This window comes from Callorhinus ursinus, unplaced genomic scaffold, assembly GCF_003265705.2.
Source record: "Callorhinus ursinus isolate GAN/ISIS: 27379988/994484 unplaced genomic scaffold, GSC_fseal_2.0 scaffold23, whole genome shotgun sequence".
In the NCBI taxonomy this organism is placed as follows: Eukaryota; Metazoa; Chordata; class Mammalia; order Carnivora; family Otariidae; genus Callorhinus; species Callorhinus ursinus.
Window position 1 is genome coordinate 393798 of NW_027397085.1, and position 18614 is coordinate 412411.

The 18614-nt window shown below is 50.1% G+C and overlaps 1 protein-coding gene across 2 annotated transcripts in view; it reads right to left on the bottom strand.

Moving 5' to 3' along the window:
* Positions 1–863: 863 nt before the first annotated feature.
* The window catches only part of THBS4 (thrombospondin 4), a 44725-nt gene continuing 26974 nt past the window's right edge, over positions 864–18614 (bottom strand). For both annotated transcript variants that reach the window (XM_073905278.1, XM_025892537.2), the window contains 13 exons: positions 17198–17350; positions 13483–13587; positions 12599–12706; positions 12197–12356; positions 10120–10238; positions 9194–9246; positions 6517–6710; positions 5364–5542; positions 4689–4737; positions 4395–4591; positions 3601–3773; positions 1712–1851; positions 864–1182 (listed from right to left, as the gene is read on the bottom strand). In XM_073905278.1, the coding sequence (XP_073761379.1) occupies positions 1121–1182; positions 1712–1851; positions 3601–3773; positions 4395–4591; positions 4689–4737; positions 5364–5542; positions 6517–6710; positions 9194–9246; positions 10120–10238; positions 12197–12356; positions 12599–12706; positions 13483–13587; positions 17198–17350 (1692 nt within the window). In that variant the 3' untranslated portion in view covers positions 864–1120. The remainder of the gene's footprint in view (positions 1183–1711; positions 1852–3600; positions 3774–4394; positions 4592–4688; positions 4738–5363; positions 5543–6516; positions 6711–9193; positions 9247–10119; positions 10239–12196; positions 12357–12598; positions 12707–13482; positions 13588–17197; positions 17351–18614) is intronic.

Consider the following 18614-nt stretch of genomic DNA (forward strand, 5'->3'; position numbering starts at 1 on the left):
AAAGTGTCAGCAGAGGGAACAGTTGGTAGACAGGCCTGAGTTCCGTCCACTCACTGACAATCTCGAGGTAGGAGACCCAGCGTTCTGCGGGACGAGGCAACATCTGTCTCTAGGCTTTACATGTGTGGGCAGATACCTCGAAATCCTCCATATCTCATACTGGTCATGCATATGCCATTGTATTTTCTGCCTCCTGAAATCATGCTCAAATTGTGGCGACTGTGTCTTTCCTTATTTAGGATTTAAGAGACCTCCAGGAATTTGAAACAGAATTCTTGGGGAATTTATAAAAAACTTGCCAGGATCTTTGCCTTACAAATGGAATGGTGAAAAGGCTAGTGTAGAGATGAGGCACATCTCTGCCCTGCACTGATGTGATGTCACGGATACCATCATAGCTGAAGCTGTTTCAGTTGTAGTAGGGCTTATAGGATCCATCTACACTACTGTCCATGTTACTTAAGAGGCAGCCAGCCCGCAAACACGTACTGCATATTTACTGTAGCCAGGTACAATGCTGGGCATGGGGGAGACGATGATAGTTAAGACAGGGTCCTTTAGCTCAATAAGCTTACATTCCACTAGGGGGAGCCAAATCTATTAAATAAGCGTAACAAGACGTTGAAGGTGCGGGTGTGGACGGTGTGTGGTGTGGGAGAGGGGGTCAGAAAGGATTGGACAAATTTGCTCCAGTATTGGTCAGGAAAAGTCGTGTTTTTGAGGCTCCTATGCCAGAAGAGGAAGGCTGCTGATGGCACTGTTAGGCTTTTCTGTGAAGCTAAGCTGGAGTGACCAAAGAGACCTCTGGCCTGAGCCTTCTGCCTCACGCACTTGCTCAATCTCACTGACCCCATCTGAGCAAAAAGGATGTCCCTGCAAGTTCAACATGCATCCCTCAGAGAACGGCACACACACCATCAAAGCCTGAGCCACACGTAAGCAATGTCTGAGTAACGTGCTTTTTAGAAATTATCTCTTCTTTATTGCCCCATTCATATAAAAAGTTTGATATATCTGGACTGGTAAAAGAAAGCCACAGTGTATATGAAAATAGTTGTACGAAGTTAAAAAATATATGGCTTTAGTGCTTGGAAAAGCAGTTACGGATTGCTTCCTTGGTTTAATTCTCCAGGTGATCGAAATTCTGGGTTTGAAACTCTTGGAAGTCCTCTGGGATGGTGTCTGCAAACAAAAACAGGCACGAAGGGGTTAGGAAGGCTCTTTCCCCTGGAATTCTGGTCCGGCTTGTGCTGTGCAAGCGTCCTGTAGGGGTCACTGCCAGCCCGAGCAACAGGCCCCAGAAGGCTCCACAGCCATTTTCTACCTCAGGCTGCTTTGCAAATTGTTGGCTTAAAGCCCAGGAGTGCTCATTCACACAGGCCTAAAGGAAATTAGCAGGCAGAATGGATTTTGAGTGTGATTATGTTTGAGCCATAAGAAAATAAAGGCTGCCCGTAAATTAAATCTGAATTTCTCACTGAACCCCCAAATCCTCAGCCAAGCAGTTAAATTCAATGAGTCTCAATTTCCTCATCTATCAAATAGGGGGAAGAAAAGATCTATAATTTACTTCAGTTACACAGAGATGGTTACATTTTAATGAATATGGGGCTTGAGCTTTGGGCTTCTGGGAGGAAAATGTGCTATAAAAATAAGGTGGTATTATTTAATTCTAGTAATAATATTGTATAGTAACAAGAAGGTATGTTACCATTGCAGCGATACTTGAGGTTGGACCAAATGATGTTTTCTTGGGAGAAGCAGAACACGCCAAGCCGGCCTCCACGCATGGTGGTGTCTATGGTGACCCCGGAGTCAGCCACCAACTCGGAGCCTTCATAAAATCGCACTCTGTAGACAACACAGCCCAAGCTGGTCACCATGAAACTCAAACCAAGGTCAAGGTCAGACCCACTTCTTTGCGGTTTCATGATCCATTTTTCACAGGCCTGGACTGTGCTCTAGCTGTTGCCCCTTCCCTACTAGATTGGGAGCTCCATGTGGTCAGGGACTGTATGTTCACGCCCTCCCATATTCTCTCTCTCCAAAGGCCCAACATGATGTTGGGCACAGAGTCCAACTTGATGGGTACCTGCTGAGGAGTTAAAGAGAAATCACAGTATGACCCAAGACCAAGACCCTTGGTGACCTCACTGTCCTCTGGGTTACCTTGTCTAGACATCATGCTTAAAAACCACTGCTTTTCCTTTGGTCTGAATGATTGATAGACTCTGGTAGAATCTCAGAATAGTGATCCCCATCAGGAGCAGTAGTGCTCTGTAAAGAAGGCTTTTAGAAATTTGTGGGGACATTTCTGGCTGTTTCTCTGGCATTTTATGACAGAAGCCAGGGATACTGAATGGCTTACAAGGCCCTGGAGAGAACAAGAAAAACTTGTCTTGCACCCTATATGCTTTATGGAGTGTTCCTCCAGACACTTGCGTAGGTGAAGAGCCCAATTATAATTATCTGGACCTAGAACTGAACTTCCTTTTACTTGTTTACATTAAGTATTTTTTTTGCACTGTTTTAATATATACTGAATTTTCCGGGGTAAAGTGAGAAATTATGGAGCACTTTGTTTTGCTTAAAAAGAGCTGTTCTCCCTTTTAGACATTAAGTCAGAGGCAGAACAATCTGCATTAGAAGGTCACTGCTTCTATTTCATGTTGTGTTGTGGTGTAGTGGTGTCTAAGCATTTGCGTGATTTTGTTATAAATTACTATTTTTCTATTATAGATGTTAGGGATCAGATTGTATTTTCTATGATTTCATTTTGGGACAGAAAAGGAGGCATTAGGCTTTGCAGGACTGAGAACGTGATCGTCTTACTGTGCGACAACAGTACATTGGACTTAACATCTCACAGAAGAACAAAATGTGAATTAGCTGTCAGGATTTTTTTTCCTGCGAGGCTGCCTTCCTGCCCTGGTCAGGAGACAGCAATTGGTACTCCTTCCTCAATGCATTACATAAACCAGAGTCAGTGTTGTTGATTTGCAAGTTTGAGGACTGACGAAGTAAGTACATGGTCTCAATTTCAAGGATTCAGCCAAAGCCATCCATTGCTCTTGAGAATACTTTTTAGTATTTGTTTTTTTAATAGTCCTAGAGGGAAAGGAGGCAGATTGTATGGGCTCACATGAAGATCAGTTCCTGCCACGTGTGGGAAGACCTGGCAGCCCAGAGACCAAGAGCTCTAGGCACTGCCTTCATAGCGTTTCTAGTCCAGCAGGGAAGAGACTGTGAGGGACTCACCACACTAAGCCGCCATCCAGGGCAGGTGTGGATGGAAGGCTGAGCCGGAGCTCCCCAGTTGAGCCCCTCCATCCTCCAATGCTGAGACCACTTCCCCCCCCCCCCCATCTAGAAGGTCCCTCTATCCCCACCTTGGCCCTAATGTCCAGGTGGTTAGTCTGAGCTTGGGTGTCTCCTTCCCACTTCTTTACTGTGGGCCATAGCCTGACATCTTGGAAGTCCCGGCATGCCCTTGGAGGCCATCCTGGGTCATGACTGCTCGGGACAGCAAAGGCCTTGTGATGCAGAATGCGGGTGGGCTTTGCTTCAGGTGCAGGGTGAGGAGACAGGTCCTCCACATACCTGATGTAGCCCACCTGGGGCCTGTGCTGCAGGAACCAGCGGTAGGATACCTTGTCCTTCCAGCCCACATTCCTCGAGTCCTTCCACAGCAGCCGGACCTGGTCACTGGTGTCCCCAGTGTGCCACAGGGAGTTGCGGAGATGCTCCCCGGGACCGGTCTTAGACTTAACAGCCTGGAAAGGCCATAGGCAAGGTTTTAGAACAGAATGCACAGCCCACCCTTCCTGGGTCCCTGGGGTGGTGACTTCATGGTTACAATCTGGCTGCCTTGGATTTAGATAGCCCATAAACACTTAAATGCCCTTTCTACTGAGGTGACCCTTAATCCTTGAATCCTCAGCACTGGCCGATACCCCGTTAACCCATTCCCTGCTTTTCCAGCTGTAAATCCAGTGCTCCCCACATCTGTCCCATGAATGCTCTGAAGTCTGCCTTTTCTCCCAGCAGGAGGGACAGAGGCAGCATCTTGGCCCTCCTAGGCAGAGCTGGCCCCAGCTCGGTAACAGATGAGCCAGTTTCCAGCATAGTGCACCTGCTGACGTGCCCCCGGAGCTCCCCCAACTGGTGATCCCCACTCGGGCTGATATTCTCCCCGTCAGTCACCCAGAGGTTAGGATGTGGCTTGTACGCAGGAATGAAGGCAAGGCCCTGGGTGGGCTCTGGCGTTCCCTGCCCTGAACTCTAGCACAAACCCCTCAACTTCACATATGAACTAAATGCCCTATGGGAGAACAGGACTTAAAAGGAGGGTAAAGGGCACAGAGGGGAGATGAGTGACTGAGAACAGTGGCTACCTTCAGCTGGATGCCGGGCTCGGCAACAGCCCGGAACGGCGTGGCTTGCCAGTACGTCTGCTCTGTCTGCTTCCACATGACCACGTAGAAGCTGGAGCTGTCTTGGTAACCAAAGATGAAGCCGGCATAGTCGTCGTCTGTCTGGGTGTTCACGTGGAAGGTCCCTTCAAAGTCAACTCCGTTAAACGCCGTGTACCCTGGAGGGATCAGAAGCGGATCAGAGAAGCGGACCAGCCACGTGAGTAGCTGCAAAGACTGGATTCTCGCCACATGGTGTGGAGGCCCTGGACCTACCTACTGCCAGGCCAGGATCACTGTTCATGGTCTGCACAATTTCCATGCCCTGTAGAGAAAGTTGAAGGGGTTAAGGGCCATTGTAGGGGGTGGAGAAGCTCAGAGGAGGTCCCGAGCCTCCGGCGCACTGGGGAGTGGTCAGTGTGTTCTGACCTCCACACAAAGACTGCATTATCTGAGCAACTGCTCTACCCTATTATGTGCTCCAGGAAAGCACAGACTTGTGAGGAAAAAAAGAAAGCGGAATAGAAATAATTTTGCTAGAACTGTAATGAAGGGACTGTTGAATCAGCTTAATTTTGAGAGAACATACACTTCTAATGAATGTGACTTGCTGGGTAAAAAATCCAAGCCTCTCTGTGCCTGCCTTCTGGAGTTTCCCAACCAGGAGGAGGTGGGGGAGAGATCAGGAGCATGGCTCTAGGGCCAGACTGCCTGGGTCCTCATTCCAGCATTCCCAGGCACTCCCTGGGGTGCTCCCATGAGCCAGCACTTCAGATGGATGCGGCTCCGTGTCACGTGTGAACCGGGGCTAGTGGCAGTGCTTTGTCATAGGGCCACTGTGAAGAGTCCGTGCAGTGTGGGATGGTGCACCCTCTCACGGTTACCTGCTTCTCCCAGAAGGGCCTGTGCTGAGAGGCAGAGCTGAGCTGCTGCCAGCCACGTGGCACATACCTGGTTCAGGACCACCCAGTTGGGATCGATCTGGGCGTCCCCTTCAGGGTCCAGGACCACAGTCTGGTAGGCTCTGAAGTCGGTCAGGGTGACCTCTGCATTCTCCGGGCAGACATCAATCCGATCGATGACCTGGTCCTGGTCAAAGTCTGTCTCACAGATGTCTCCCACGCCATCGCCTAAGTGGGGTTCGGGAGGACGAGAGGAGCTGGCTACTGCCCACACACACCACGACTCCTTGCCAGAGACAGGGCTGGGCAAGGAGCCGAAGGGAGCCCATGCTCCACCTCCAGGGCGACGGTTTGCAACCCACGTGGGCAGAGGAGCCCAGAATTAGCCATGGCTGAGGTGGCCCCGGGCCCCACCCTGCAGTCTTCATGGTGAGTTGGTAAGCCCCACTGTATGTGACCAGAAGAATTTCCTGGGGACAGAGTGAAAGGCAACTGTTCAAAACTGATCTTATAAGAAACCCTGCATGTTCTCTGAGGACACTGAGGTTTACCAACTGGTGGATCTTAAGGCTGACCTTACATAAGCACATGTCTGGAGCACTTTCTCTAGAACATATGAAAAACAGGGAAACTACTGTCGCCAGAGTGTCTGTAAGATCATAATTTCTGCTGATCCTGAGGCTGAATCTGGCTCGTGGTATGTTTTGTGCAGCTCACATGGTATTAACATACTTGAATTAAATACTGCAGAGCCGTGGATGGACATGCCTCACTAACTCGCCATGTCCTCACTACTCTGTCTCATTTCTGGCTTTGTGCATGCTTTTCCTTATCGGCCTGGCCCTCGCAGCCCTCTGAGTTTGTGAGCCCATCTAAGCCATTGGCTGCTGTGCCCTTCTCTCTGTCCTGCTCCTCTTCTGTGACTCCTGGTGGAGAGGAGCAAGCAAGATGGTGGAGCAGTTGCCCAAGCCCTTTGAGCAGGAGCATACGGCTGCTTCCCTGTCCCATGTGACCTCATCCCAGAGCTCCTCAGAAGCTGCAAAGCAGCCCCTCTCTGAAGAGTTAGAGAACGGTGTCCACCGGCTGTCTACTGTCCACAGAAGCCGTGGCTGCTCAGAGAAGCTCTGGGAGAGGTGTGCTGCCGTGTGCCCGGCTGAAGGGAGCCTGGGGGTCCCATGCAGCCCTGGGCTGAGCCCACTTACTGTTGCTATCCTCCTGGGCTGGGTTGGGGACCAGCCGACAGTTGTCTGGTCCAGGGGGCACCAGGTCTGGGATGCCATCATTGTCATCATCATCATCACACTCGTCGCCAATCCCATCCTTGTCAGTGTCCAGCTGGGCGCTGTTAATGACAGTGGGGCAGTTGTCGGTGCTGTCCTGGTGCCCATCTCCATCACTGTGGGAGAAAGAAGAGGAGATGTGTGGCACCGGTGAGCAGAGAACAGGGATAAGAAACCGAGTGGGGGTTTGGGAGCTTGTCTTTTGTCAAACCCCTATGTCTTCAGACCATTCTCCTACTTCCTCATCTTGTTGAAACAAGCAGATCATATCCTACTGAAGAAGATGAAGGCTGATTTCTGATTTTGTGACCAGATGCTCCTATCAGTCCCTGGGGACTATAATCAGTCCCCCTCCCTGCCCAACCCGGAAAATGTACAAGGGGAACAAAGGTTGAAGGGCAGTGAGCCAGGCTGGCTCAGCCGCTTACCAGCATGTGACCCCTCTTTGGCTCAGTGTCCTCATCTGTAAAACAGGCATAACAGAGCCTACCTCATAGGGTTGTTACAAAGATTGAATGCTTACGTGATGAGAATTTTGCATATTACATTTGAACATATGATAAAGCATTTCTACGTGCTGGCTCCTACAATGTCTTCCATTCCTCTTCCCATTCCCTGGCCAGCAGACCCAAGAAGGATCAGCTGTGAATGCCACAGGGAGAACGGCGAAGAGACGAGGGCCGCCCCTTCCTGAGAGGGGAGCATGGAGTCTGGGCTCACTCCGGCTCTCAGGCACTTCTCAGAAACCTCATTCTCTCCCCACGTGACAATTCATTTTTTCCAGGCCTAATGGCCACCCAGGGATGAAACTGCCCTGTCCCCAGAGGTTCCCCTGAGTTGATAGAGGCCTCCCATGGCTGCTCTGAATCAGAACGGATGCTCCTTTCACCCCACTCCTCCCGTGGCCTGTCCCAGGCAAGGGGAGGACGGGGGGAGGGAAGCTAGAGACCAGTCCGTGCCCTTCAGATCAGATGGGCCCCAGAGGAAACGAGGCCCACCTGGACAAGCAGAAGGTGACACGGCTCAAAGAGTGGAATGCCTGTGCCTATAGCAGGGCTGTTTTTTAAGTCATACGATTGAGCTATTTCCATTAGCGGCCATTCTACAGCCTTGAACATTTTTATGCAAAAACAAGCAGTTCCTGTCCTCCTCCCCAAGGTTCAAGCTTGTGGGAACTAAAATGGAGCAGAATGAGTCATGTATTTTAGGCAAATATCTAGAGGCTGGGTAGGATATTTTAGAGATTCTTTGGATGGCAGTCTGTGCAAGAGGACCTGCAACAGGGAACATTCTTGATGTCCACCACTTAGCAGGGCTACAGGGTACCGGTCCCACCTTGCATGCAAAAATGGCGACGTCCTATGGCAGACTCTGTTGCTGCCTTGCCTCTCCTCATGTGTGGTAACAGTAACGCAGCTGCGGTTGGCTGCAGGTCACCCAAGGGCCGGCCTTCTGCCGGGAGCTTTACCTATTTTTTCGTTCATTCTTACCCGAAGCTGCAAGGGACATTTCATTCTCTCTATTTTGCAGAGGAAGAAATTGAGAGCGCAATTCAAAAGCCCATTTAAGTTCGCTTGGCTCACGTGGACTCGGCCTCAAGGACACTGAGCACAAGGACCGAGCTGGGGCTTTCTCGGAGCTGTCCTTGCACAGGGTTTGGCTCAAGAACCACTGGCTATAGGGCACCCTCGGAGAGGAGGTCAGGGAGGGAAGCCCTGTTGCTTCCTGCTCTGCCTTCCCGAGTCCCTTCCCTCTCGCATCCCGTCCCGCTGCCTCTCTAAGCCTTCCCGCTGCAGATGAAAGGGGACAGAGCCTTGGACCGCAGGCGCCTCCAGGGCAGAGGTGCGCTTGTCTATGTTCTTGGTGATGTTCCGACAGCATCTGATCCAGCCCCATGTCTTAATATAGGACTACCTCCACGTGGGGCTGGGAGGGTTGACAAAACTCATTTGCCCAGAACACTACCGCCAAGTAACGAACACGGAATGAACAAATTCCAAAGACAATGAAATCACAGTGACCCCTCAGCAAACTGACAGCTTTCTATCTTGGGATAGTGGTGAAGCTTTCCCGAGCCAAAAGAGTATAATAATAAGAGAGCTAAACCTATTGAATGCTTCTGTGTAAGCGAAACCGTAACGTGCACTCTTTGTCAATTAACTCAATCTTCACAACAGACCTATGAGCTACATGCCACTGTCATCCCCATTTTTCCAATGAGACTTCTGGGGCACAGAGACCGGTGACTTGCTTAAGGCTAGCTAGTTTGTAAGTGAAGGGGCTGGGATGTGTATCTATCTAGCTGTGTCATCCAGACTCCAGCTCTGAGGCATGATGCTCTACTGCTTCTCCTGTCATTCAGTCTCACTCGATGGAGTACCTCGTGGCCCCTCCTGACACTGTCACCCGGCTATAGAGAACTTCCAAGGAGGTGTAGTGACCCTGACCAGAGGCAGGGCTGCCGTCCCCCCAGCAGCTCAATCTCTCTCAATCTATTCGGAGACATCCCAAAGCAAGGCAGCAGCAGAGAGCTCTGAAGGCTAAAATTGTCTCTGAATTTTTCATCTGGCCCTAATGCAGCTGGGAAAATGCTCCCTACCTGTCCTGATTGGTGTCACAGGAGTCCCCAACCAGATCGTTATCCACATCAGACTGCAAAGAGAATAGAACATGTTATTGTTTATCGCTGGGCCTTCATGCACAGAATGTTCTGGAGAAGGCAGACCTGGCCCATCATCACTGCATCTCAAGAATTATTTCTCTGGAATTGGGTTGGTACAGAACTGCAAAAGGACAACACCATATTGGTGTAGGCACAATGCTGAATTGTCAAAAAAGCCTTCCGAAATACCAAGCCACATGGCTGGGCTGCCTACACACCAGATGAGCTGATTGGAGAGGGCGCCGGGGCAGGATGGTGGCAGGTGGAGACGTGGAACTCTGGCACAGGTCGGAGGGGAGCCAGCCAAAGGCCTGGGGGCAAGGCAAACTGATTTTGCTTTGCTTCTGCATGTTGGAATTGAGCCAGAATGGGAGTGAGTCACGGAGGGCAACGATGACGCCCCTCTCGCAGGGCTTTAAAAATACATGACACATCCCATCCAGCTATCCAGACAGGAAGGAGGAGTGGGAAGGGAAACAACGTGTCGCTGACTGAACCGCGTCGGAGGCGTCCACACACAGGCTGCGTAGGGTTGGGGGCTAAAAGAACACAAGGCTCCCAATGGTTAGCTGCCACGTTGCACGCTCCTCTCGGCAAAAACAACTGGCTTGGGGCATCCCTAAACTGCTGCTCCTCACCTCACAGGCAGTCTGCAGCCTGTGAGATCTGTCCAGAAGGCCTTAGCATCCCCGTAGCGGCCTTCCTAGAACCTCCAGGCCCGAAGTACGCAGTCCCACCACCTCCGCTCCAGTAGGCATATGGCAACAGCGAGGAGCTGAGCCGGTGTCTTTAAGCACTTGTCATAAAGACTTTTTGCACAGGGGAGCTCAGCCTAGAGTCTGAATACCCTGAATGCTACTCACCTGATTAGGGTTGCTGACATCAGGACAACTGTCACAGGCATCCCCCACGCCATCCGCATCCCTGTCCTGTTGGTTACGATTGGGAACTTTTGGGCAGTTGTCCAGAATGTTCTTTATTCCTACGAGAAGGGAAAGCTTCCCTGAGTCAGGTGAACATCGCAGAGAGGTTTAGAAGACAGACTTCTAGGTGCTAAGAGATCAGGCCTGTACCCAGGCACATGGGGAGACTTGTGCCTGGGCCATCGTCCCAGGGCCACTACATTTCTCCGCAGTTATCTGCAAGTAACACCAGAGGACGGATTGATTCTGGGAGACTTAAAATGAATGGTCACCTGAGGCCTTTATCCATGGAATTTTAAGTTGTCTAAGACGTCAAGGGCTACCACGGCAACCAGACGAGGAGGTCATGAGGGTGAGGTGGGCTGGCCCGGGAGAGGGACCTTGTGGGGGTGTGAAAAAAGACTGGGGTCTGAAGGCAGGTGCGGTGGCGTGCTGAAGCCAGGCCCACTGTGCCCTCTCTTCTCAGCTTTGTCTCATCATGTCCTCTCGTACCAGCAGCTGGTAATCAGTCACGGAGGGAGTGGTATTTCTGTCACGGAAACTGGCAAATGCTACAACTTGGGGCTTTTTTGTTTTGTTGAGCTAGTTTGCCAGCATAACCCTGGATCTGGCCATCAGTCAGGCCTGTAGAAGATGAGGTCATGTTTTAGGGAGTGTAGGTATTCTGGAGTGGGGTGTGTGTGTGTGTGTGTGTGTGTGTGGTGTGTGTGTGTGGTGTGTGTGTGTGTGGTGTGTGTGTGTGTGTGTGGTGTGTGTGTGTGTGGTGTGTATGTGTGTGTGGTGTGTGTGTGTGTGTGGTGTGTGTGTGTGTGTGGTATGTGTGTGGTGTGTGTGTGTGTGTGGTGTGTATGTGTGTGTGGTATGTGTGTGTGTGTGTGTGTGTGTGGTGGCTGGTTGGGTGGAGGGGAGGGTGTACATTTCTGGAAAGATTTTCCTTCAAGGCCCTTGTGATGTGAAATGTTTTTCAGAAACTACCAGATCCAGTCTATACTTTGACGATAGTCATCTATGTGTTATGGAAGCGATACAGAAACAAATGTCCTTCGGAGCGCCCGGGTGGCTCAGTCGGTAAAACGGCTGACTCTTGATTTCGGCTCAGGTCATGATTTCAGGGCCTTGAGATCAAGCCCCGTGTGGAGCTCAGCAGGGAGTCTCCTTGAGATTCTCTCTCTCTCTCTCTCTCTCCCTCCCCCCCATCCCCTGCACTCTCTCATTCTCTTTCAAATAAATAAATCTTAAAAACAAACAAACAAACAAACCCCAAACATGTCCTTCTTCACATCCCCAGAGGCTCCAGCGCTCCGGCTGTGCTCCAGGGGGTGCCATTCCCACCGCCCACACTCGAAGGCCCCTTCTGTGGAGCCAGGAGCAGGGTAATGCAGCTTCCCTGCCTCCACCTTCTTCCCAGAATAGGCAGGACATGGACACGTCTCCCAGGAGATCCCCGATTCTCTGCAGGAGGAGCTAGACCCAGCTGTAGCCTGAGACCCTGCTCAAGGTCCCCCCATTCCACTCTCCACTTCGAGGACTCTCAGGCATGGAAAGGATGCTGGTGGGGGTGGTGGGGAAAGAGACACTTTCTTTGGGAAGACAGAGGCCCTACAAAGACACAGCCCTGACAAGACACTGCTTGAAGTAATTCCTACAAAATTTCTGGCCATGATGTAGAGTTCCAGAAACACCCAGGATTATTAAATAGGGGAGTGGGTTATGGAGTCTCCTTCCACAGAAACAGGTGGGCCAGGGGGCCCTGGGTGGCTCAGTGGGCTAAGTATCTGGCATCCGGCTCTGTACTGGATGTGGAGCCTGCTTAAGACTCTCTCTCCCCCTCTCCCTCTGCCTGTCCCCACCGCTCCGTCTCTAAAAAAGAAGAAACAGGTGGTCCAGACACAGGCCTCGGGGAAACACTCGGTGTGGGAGGCCTTCCGAGCCAACAATTCTATTTCTGCTCCTAACAAACCACAAGGGCAAAAGGACCAATGAGTCCCAAATAAAAGACAAAGCAAGACAAGCCCACCATCTCCATCCATGTCGTCATCACAGGCATCTCCTTTTCCATCCCCATCAGTGTCTTTCTGGTCATTATTCAGGACATTCCGGCAGTTATCACAGGCATCCCCAAAGATATCTTTGTCACTGTTCCTTTGGTCCACGTTGTGAGTCAGGACACAGTTATCCTAAAGGATTGGAAGACCAAACATTTATTCAGACTATCCTGAAGCCCTCCTAGGTGGCCGGTCCCATGCTGGATGCCGGCCAACCTCCGCCCCCATGGGCATGAGCAGTCAGTGCTCGGGGTAAAAAGTCACAATGCCACGGGATCACCGGCACGGAAACGAACACTTCGGATGACTCATATAAATAGGTGACTTCCCGGGCTTTCTTCCACTATCCTGGGCCCTCCCGATGGAGCCAGTACCTGCTCATTGAGGATCCCGTCTCCATCAGCATCCTCGTCACAAGCATCCCCAATGCCATCTCTGTCTGCATCTTCCTGGCCAGAGTTGGGCACATACTTGCAGTTGTCCTGGGGAGAAGAAACAGGGCTCAGAGAAACATCTACATCTGACTCTTTTTCAACTTCATTGATGCATAATTGACAAAACTGTAACATATGTGAAGCGTACGGTATGATTATTTAACATACATTTATATTGTCAGAGGATTCCCACCGTTAACACGTCCAGCTCCTCACATATCCACCTTTTTTTTTCCCCTGAGAACATTTAAGTTCTGCCCTTTCAGTGAATTTCAATTAGACAGTACTATCAACAAAAGTCACATGTTATACATGAGATCTTCAGACCTTATTCATCTGATCCCAGAAAGTCTCTACCCTTTTATCAACTTCTTCCTATTTCCCCCACCCTCATCTACCTCAGTCTTACGTCAGAAAGGATTTCCAACCTCAAGACTGACGGCAGCTGCCTGACTTCATTGTGGATGGCTGTTTTGCGAAGTGTGAGATGTAGCTACTTGAAAAATGCCATTTTCAGTGGAAGCCATAGAATCTCTCCTCCAGAGGGCACCTGGGTGGCTCAGTTGGTTGAGCGACTGCCTTCAGCTCAGGTCATGATCCTGGAGTCCCGGGATCGAATCCCGCATGGGGCTCCCTGCTCGGCGGGGAGTCTGCTTCTCCCTCTGACCCTCCCCCCTCTCACGTGCTCGCTCTCATTCTCGCTCTCTCAAATAAATAAATAAATAAAATCTTTAGAAAAAAGAAAAAAGAATCTCTCCTCCAGAGAAGATAGGGCTCCAGAAAGCCATGGTGGGTGTAGTTTTTCTCCCGTGCGCCCTGTTTACCTTCTTGCAGTTCCTGGCGGAGCACGGCAGTTCTTCGTCAGGGTAACTGTCGATGTCCACGTCCTTCCCGCAGATGTAGCCATCACCAGCCCACCCGACGCCGCACTGTGAAGGCAAAGTGCAGCACACGCTTGAGGAGCTGAGCCTGGGGGGGGGGGGGGGGGCGGCGGGAAGGACTGACAGGGCCTCTGCTCTGAACCTGTGAATCCTTGCTCTCCTGTGCACATCGCCAGAGGGAGGGTCCAGAGCGACACGGCGTTGTTGGGTAGGATTCTAAAACTATTATTTTTTTGAATAGTCTAATGAATCAAAATGTACAAAGAGACATAGAGTGAAAACTTCCCATTCCTGTTCTCTCAGCTCAGGCCATCCATTATTCTTTTTTTTTTTCCTTTAAAGTTTTTATTGTTATGTTAATCACCATACATTACATCATTAGTTTTGGATGTAGTGTTCCATGATTCATTGTTTGTGCATAACAGTGCTCCACGCAGAACGTGCCCTCTTTAATACCCATCACCAGACTAACCCATCCCCCCACCCCCTCCCCTCTAGAACCCTCAGTTTGTTTTTCAGAGTCCATCGTCTCTCATGGTTCGTCTCCCCTCCTTCATTCTTCCCCTCCTTTTTTTTTTCTTAACATATATTGCATTATTTGTTTCAGAGGTACAGGTCTGTGATTCAACAGTCTTGCACAATTCACAGCACTCACCATAGCACATACCCTCCCCAATGTCTATCACCCAGCCACCCCATCCCTCCCACCCCACCCCCACTCCAGCAACCCTCAGTTTGTTTCCTGAGATTAAGAATTCCTCATATCAGTGAGGTCATATGATACATGTCTTTCTCTGATTGACTTATTTCACTCAGCATAACACCTTCCAGTTCCATCCACGTCGTTGCAAATGGCAAGATCTCATTCCTTTTGATGGCTGCATAATATTTCATTGTGTGTGTGTATATATATACCACATCTTCTTTACCATTCATCTGTTGGGCCATCCATTCTTCTATATACTCTAAGAGATAACACTATGCACAGACAAGCAAATACACTTTCTTTTTTCTTTTGACACAACTGAGAGCATATATATCCACTGTTCTGCACTTTATTTAAAAATATTTGTATCATACTTTGGAGCTCTTTCCATATCACTCCATGTAGATTCATGCCATTCTTTTTAATGGTCACAGATGCATCATACATAAAGTGGTATGCGTATGCCTCCATGAATTCAACCAGTCCCCTACTGGTGGGTGTCTGGCTTTTTAAAACATTTTTTTCTATTACAAACAATGCTACAACAAGGAATTCTAGTACATTTGTCCTTCTGCACCTGTACTGGTTTCTCAGTGTGGAATTCCTGGTTCCATAGGTCTTTGTAATTTGGAGTTACTGTTGAAATGTTCTCCACGCGATTGTCTAATTTCCTCTCCCAGCAGAAACAAACGTGTGTGGCTTTTGTGGTACTTTCCTCATCATTCTTGAACTACAGTCCGAGCTCTGAATTTAACAGTCTTCTAGACCAGTTCCCACCAAAAAATAAATAAATAAATAAATAAATAAATAAATAAATAAATAAATAAATAAATAAATAACCTTCCAAGGTGCTTTACCTCTATTCATGCTCTTTTAACAGAAAAAGATGCCCCCGGGTGCAGTGTTGGGTCTGCATGTCCTCTTTGTCTCTGGAAGAGTCTACCCAAGTATTCTGCCACTACCAGCCACTGACTTCACAGCAAGAATAACAGGCAGTAACATTTAGCCTATATCAGACTGTATAACCATTGTCTCCAATCCGTCAGTGATGCTGCAAGGTCACTGTGATCCCTTGTACCAGAGACAACTAGGCTCTTGAGCAAGGATCACTGGCAAACCAGAGAGAAAAGAAATGATTCCCTCCGTGGGGCCTTGGGCATGAGGTGGGACCTGGGAGCCAGGCCCAGGATAGGCACCTGCGGGGGGGCGGGCAGGCAGGACAGCAGGAACACAGAGGAAGAGGTCTGGGAAAGAGGAGGGAACCAGAAATGCAGGGAGAGGGCAGGGAGTCTGAGGAACAGAAGCAGGGCCAAGGGAAAAGAACCTTCCACGAATAAACGTTAAATTTCCTGGCCTTGCTAATCAAAATAAGATGATTGAAGACCAGTGACTTCCTAAGCAGCAGCCTGCCTGTTCTCAATCATCTAGGCTCTCCTTCTGTTCTCAATCATCCAGGCTCTCCTTCTGTAACCAGAAATTTAGAAGGCAGGAGGCCAAAGACGCCCCTCCCGTAAGGGCCCCTATTTCCGCTCAATTGCTTCGGCGGGCCTTCAGAAGGCCTGGAAAGCTCCACTGTGGGGTATGGTCCTTGACTCATTTTAATGAAGAAAAAATTTCCTCTAGGAACAAATACATTTTCAATGAGCCATCTTCTGGCAGATTAAATTATTTTAGTAGTCACACCAAGTATATTAATCCTTTCCCATCTGTCGTTGTGCCTTATTACAAATTCAAAAACATATTAAGAGCCCCATCACCCACCATCCCAGGGAAGTCATTAATTTGTTCACAGCAAATTAGGATTTACACATAGACTTGCCCTCGCCTCTCAGCGGTAACAAACATGCCCAGGCAACAGGAATTAGGAAAGTTGTGGGGTTTTCCCGTCTGACCCGGCTTGCTCCCTCGTCAGGACCTTGTTACGGACTATCTGTGCTGCCAGAGGGAACGGATGCTATTATTACATTTCTTCCTTTCACTCCGTGCTGATTCTTGTCGTTTTCCCTATTTGAAAAGCGAAATGCTCACTATAGGAAGTTTTGCGAGCCTAACGTCGAAGAAGTCTTAAGTTTGAGGTAGAAAGAAGGATCAGGTGATCACTGTGAACCTGCAAATCCCAGAACCCAAAGGGCCCCTGCCGAGGGTCTGGCTTAGTGGGAAGGATGGACAGGATGAGCAGCTGAGTGGCGGCTGTCTCAGCACCTAGAAGCCCGGGGGCCTCTGGGGCCTGGGATCTGGAAGTGGATGGCAGGCATGGGCCGCCTTCTTCACCTACAGCCCACCACACCCCCGCCTGGCATGAGGCTGGTGTTGGCCCAGGACCGTCCCGCTCTCTTGCCCCGCTGCCTCCTCCCCGGATCGGCTGCAAGGTTGGGAACTAGAGAGGAAGAAGAGTGACCGTCCACTGAGCTGTTCCTGAATCCGGGTGCAGACGGACACGGAACAGTGCCGTGCGCCCCTTCCTGCTCACTGCGGGGAGAGGGGGGCCCTCGGAGAGTGTCTGACAGCTTACCCCTTCGCTGCCACCTGCTTCCTGCAGTAGGAGGCCAGACTCTGAGGACCACTAGAAAGGATGGCGGTGTGCTCCTAAGTTACACAAGCAAATAGGGGGGTAGACGGAGGGAGGGAAGGAGGCTCCTTCCCTTCCTGCTGCTCACTTCTTGGCCCTTCGCAGAGGGTGCCCGGGGGCGCAGGCCTCCGCTGCTGATGTACCTGAGGATATGGTGTCAGACCCCCAGCAAGAGGAGAGAAAAGGCAGCTGATGTGAGATGGACTTGTGATTGCTCTCCAGGAGCACAGCGAACCCTGTTACTATTGCATTCTGTGTTTATCTCCACGGGAATGTTTTCATTTTTCTTTTGCTTCCCTACTGGGAAGCAAGTAGAACCCGAGGAGGGGAGGTATTTAAAATGGAAGAGAAAAACATGGTAAAGCAGGTGACAAACAACTCACCACACATGTCACATCCCCCTGCCTCTCCTCGATGCACTGCGCGTTCACACTGCAGGGATTCAGCTCAGGATTTCTGCAGCTTCTTTCGGTTTTGCATCCCCTTGTCTGATCACCCGTGTACCCGGGTTTGCAGGGCCCACAGCGGTAAGAACCCTGCAGGGAGCAAAGATCAGCTGGTGAGCCAGGGGCTCAGAACTGGGAGCAAAGCTACCGTGATCGTGTTTATTTTCACATGTACTCGATGATGCCGAGAGGACATGACACTCGGGGCTGCCTCTCCGAGTATGTGTCCATCTCATAAGACTGTGCAGTACGGAGGAAGACACCACCAGCCTGGAGGCTGCTGCGAGCCACGCATGAGGGAAGAAGGCTGGAACGAACCCCTGTCACTGGCCTGCAGCTCCAGTGTGAGGACACGAGGGGAAAGGGCCGACAGTGCCAGTGAAGCCCTGGGAGGCAGAGTGAGAATTTATTCTGGGGACAAGGGAGGGGGTTTGAGTGAAAAGCCAGTAAGGGGAAGAAAAAGGTTTTTTAACTGTTCTTTGGCTTTTTTTTTTTTTTTTTTTTTTTTTACAATTGAGTGACAGAGAACAGGTGTACAGAGAAATGTCAGTGGCCTTGCTCTGAGAATTCTCGATGAGCGAGGCAGCGATGGGGCAGCCCGGCAAATGAGCTGTCAGCTCCACGGCAACGGCACCGTGAGGGCCAGCCAGGACTCTCCAGTTTTTTTTAAACAGCTTGACTGAGGTCAAATTTACATTTCATGAAAGACAGCCATGTAAAGCCTACAGTTCAATGATTCCGGTCACTAGCAACCTCCTACTTGCCACATCCTAAGGATGCTCTTCGGTGGTCTTTCTTGATCTATCAGCCTCACTGGACTGCTCCGTGGGGCCAGTTCTCGCCTCTTCTCTGCTCCTGCTCTTTCGCCTCTGCCCCTTCTTGAAGTTCTCTGGAGTTATTATATAGAAAGTTATTATATAACTTTCTAGAAAGTTCCACTGTCTAGGTTCCTTCCCCCAGGGTGGTGTAGTGATTCCTGTTAGGTCGGTGTCTCCCAAATCGGTATCTGCTCACTAGGGGAGACAGCCCTGGGGAGAAGCAAAGAAGCAACAATCCCCGCCCGTTCCGAGGCAGCAGAGTGTGTGGATGAGAACACAGGCTCCGCAGCCAGATGGAAGCCTTAGGGGATGAGTGGCCTGGGTCCCATTACTTTTCCGTAGCCTACTGTCTTCAAATGATTTATAGTGCCTAGTGACAGAGTGATTGAGAGGATTCAGATACGTGCCTTGTTATTTATAAAATGTTTTTACATTCAAGACAACTAGGAACCTAGAGATGGAATAACTTCACCAGGGACATCAAGTTGGAGGCCGCCATTCCATCATGGAATCAGTGGCTCTCTTGTGGACGGTTT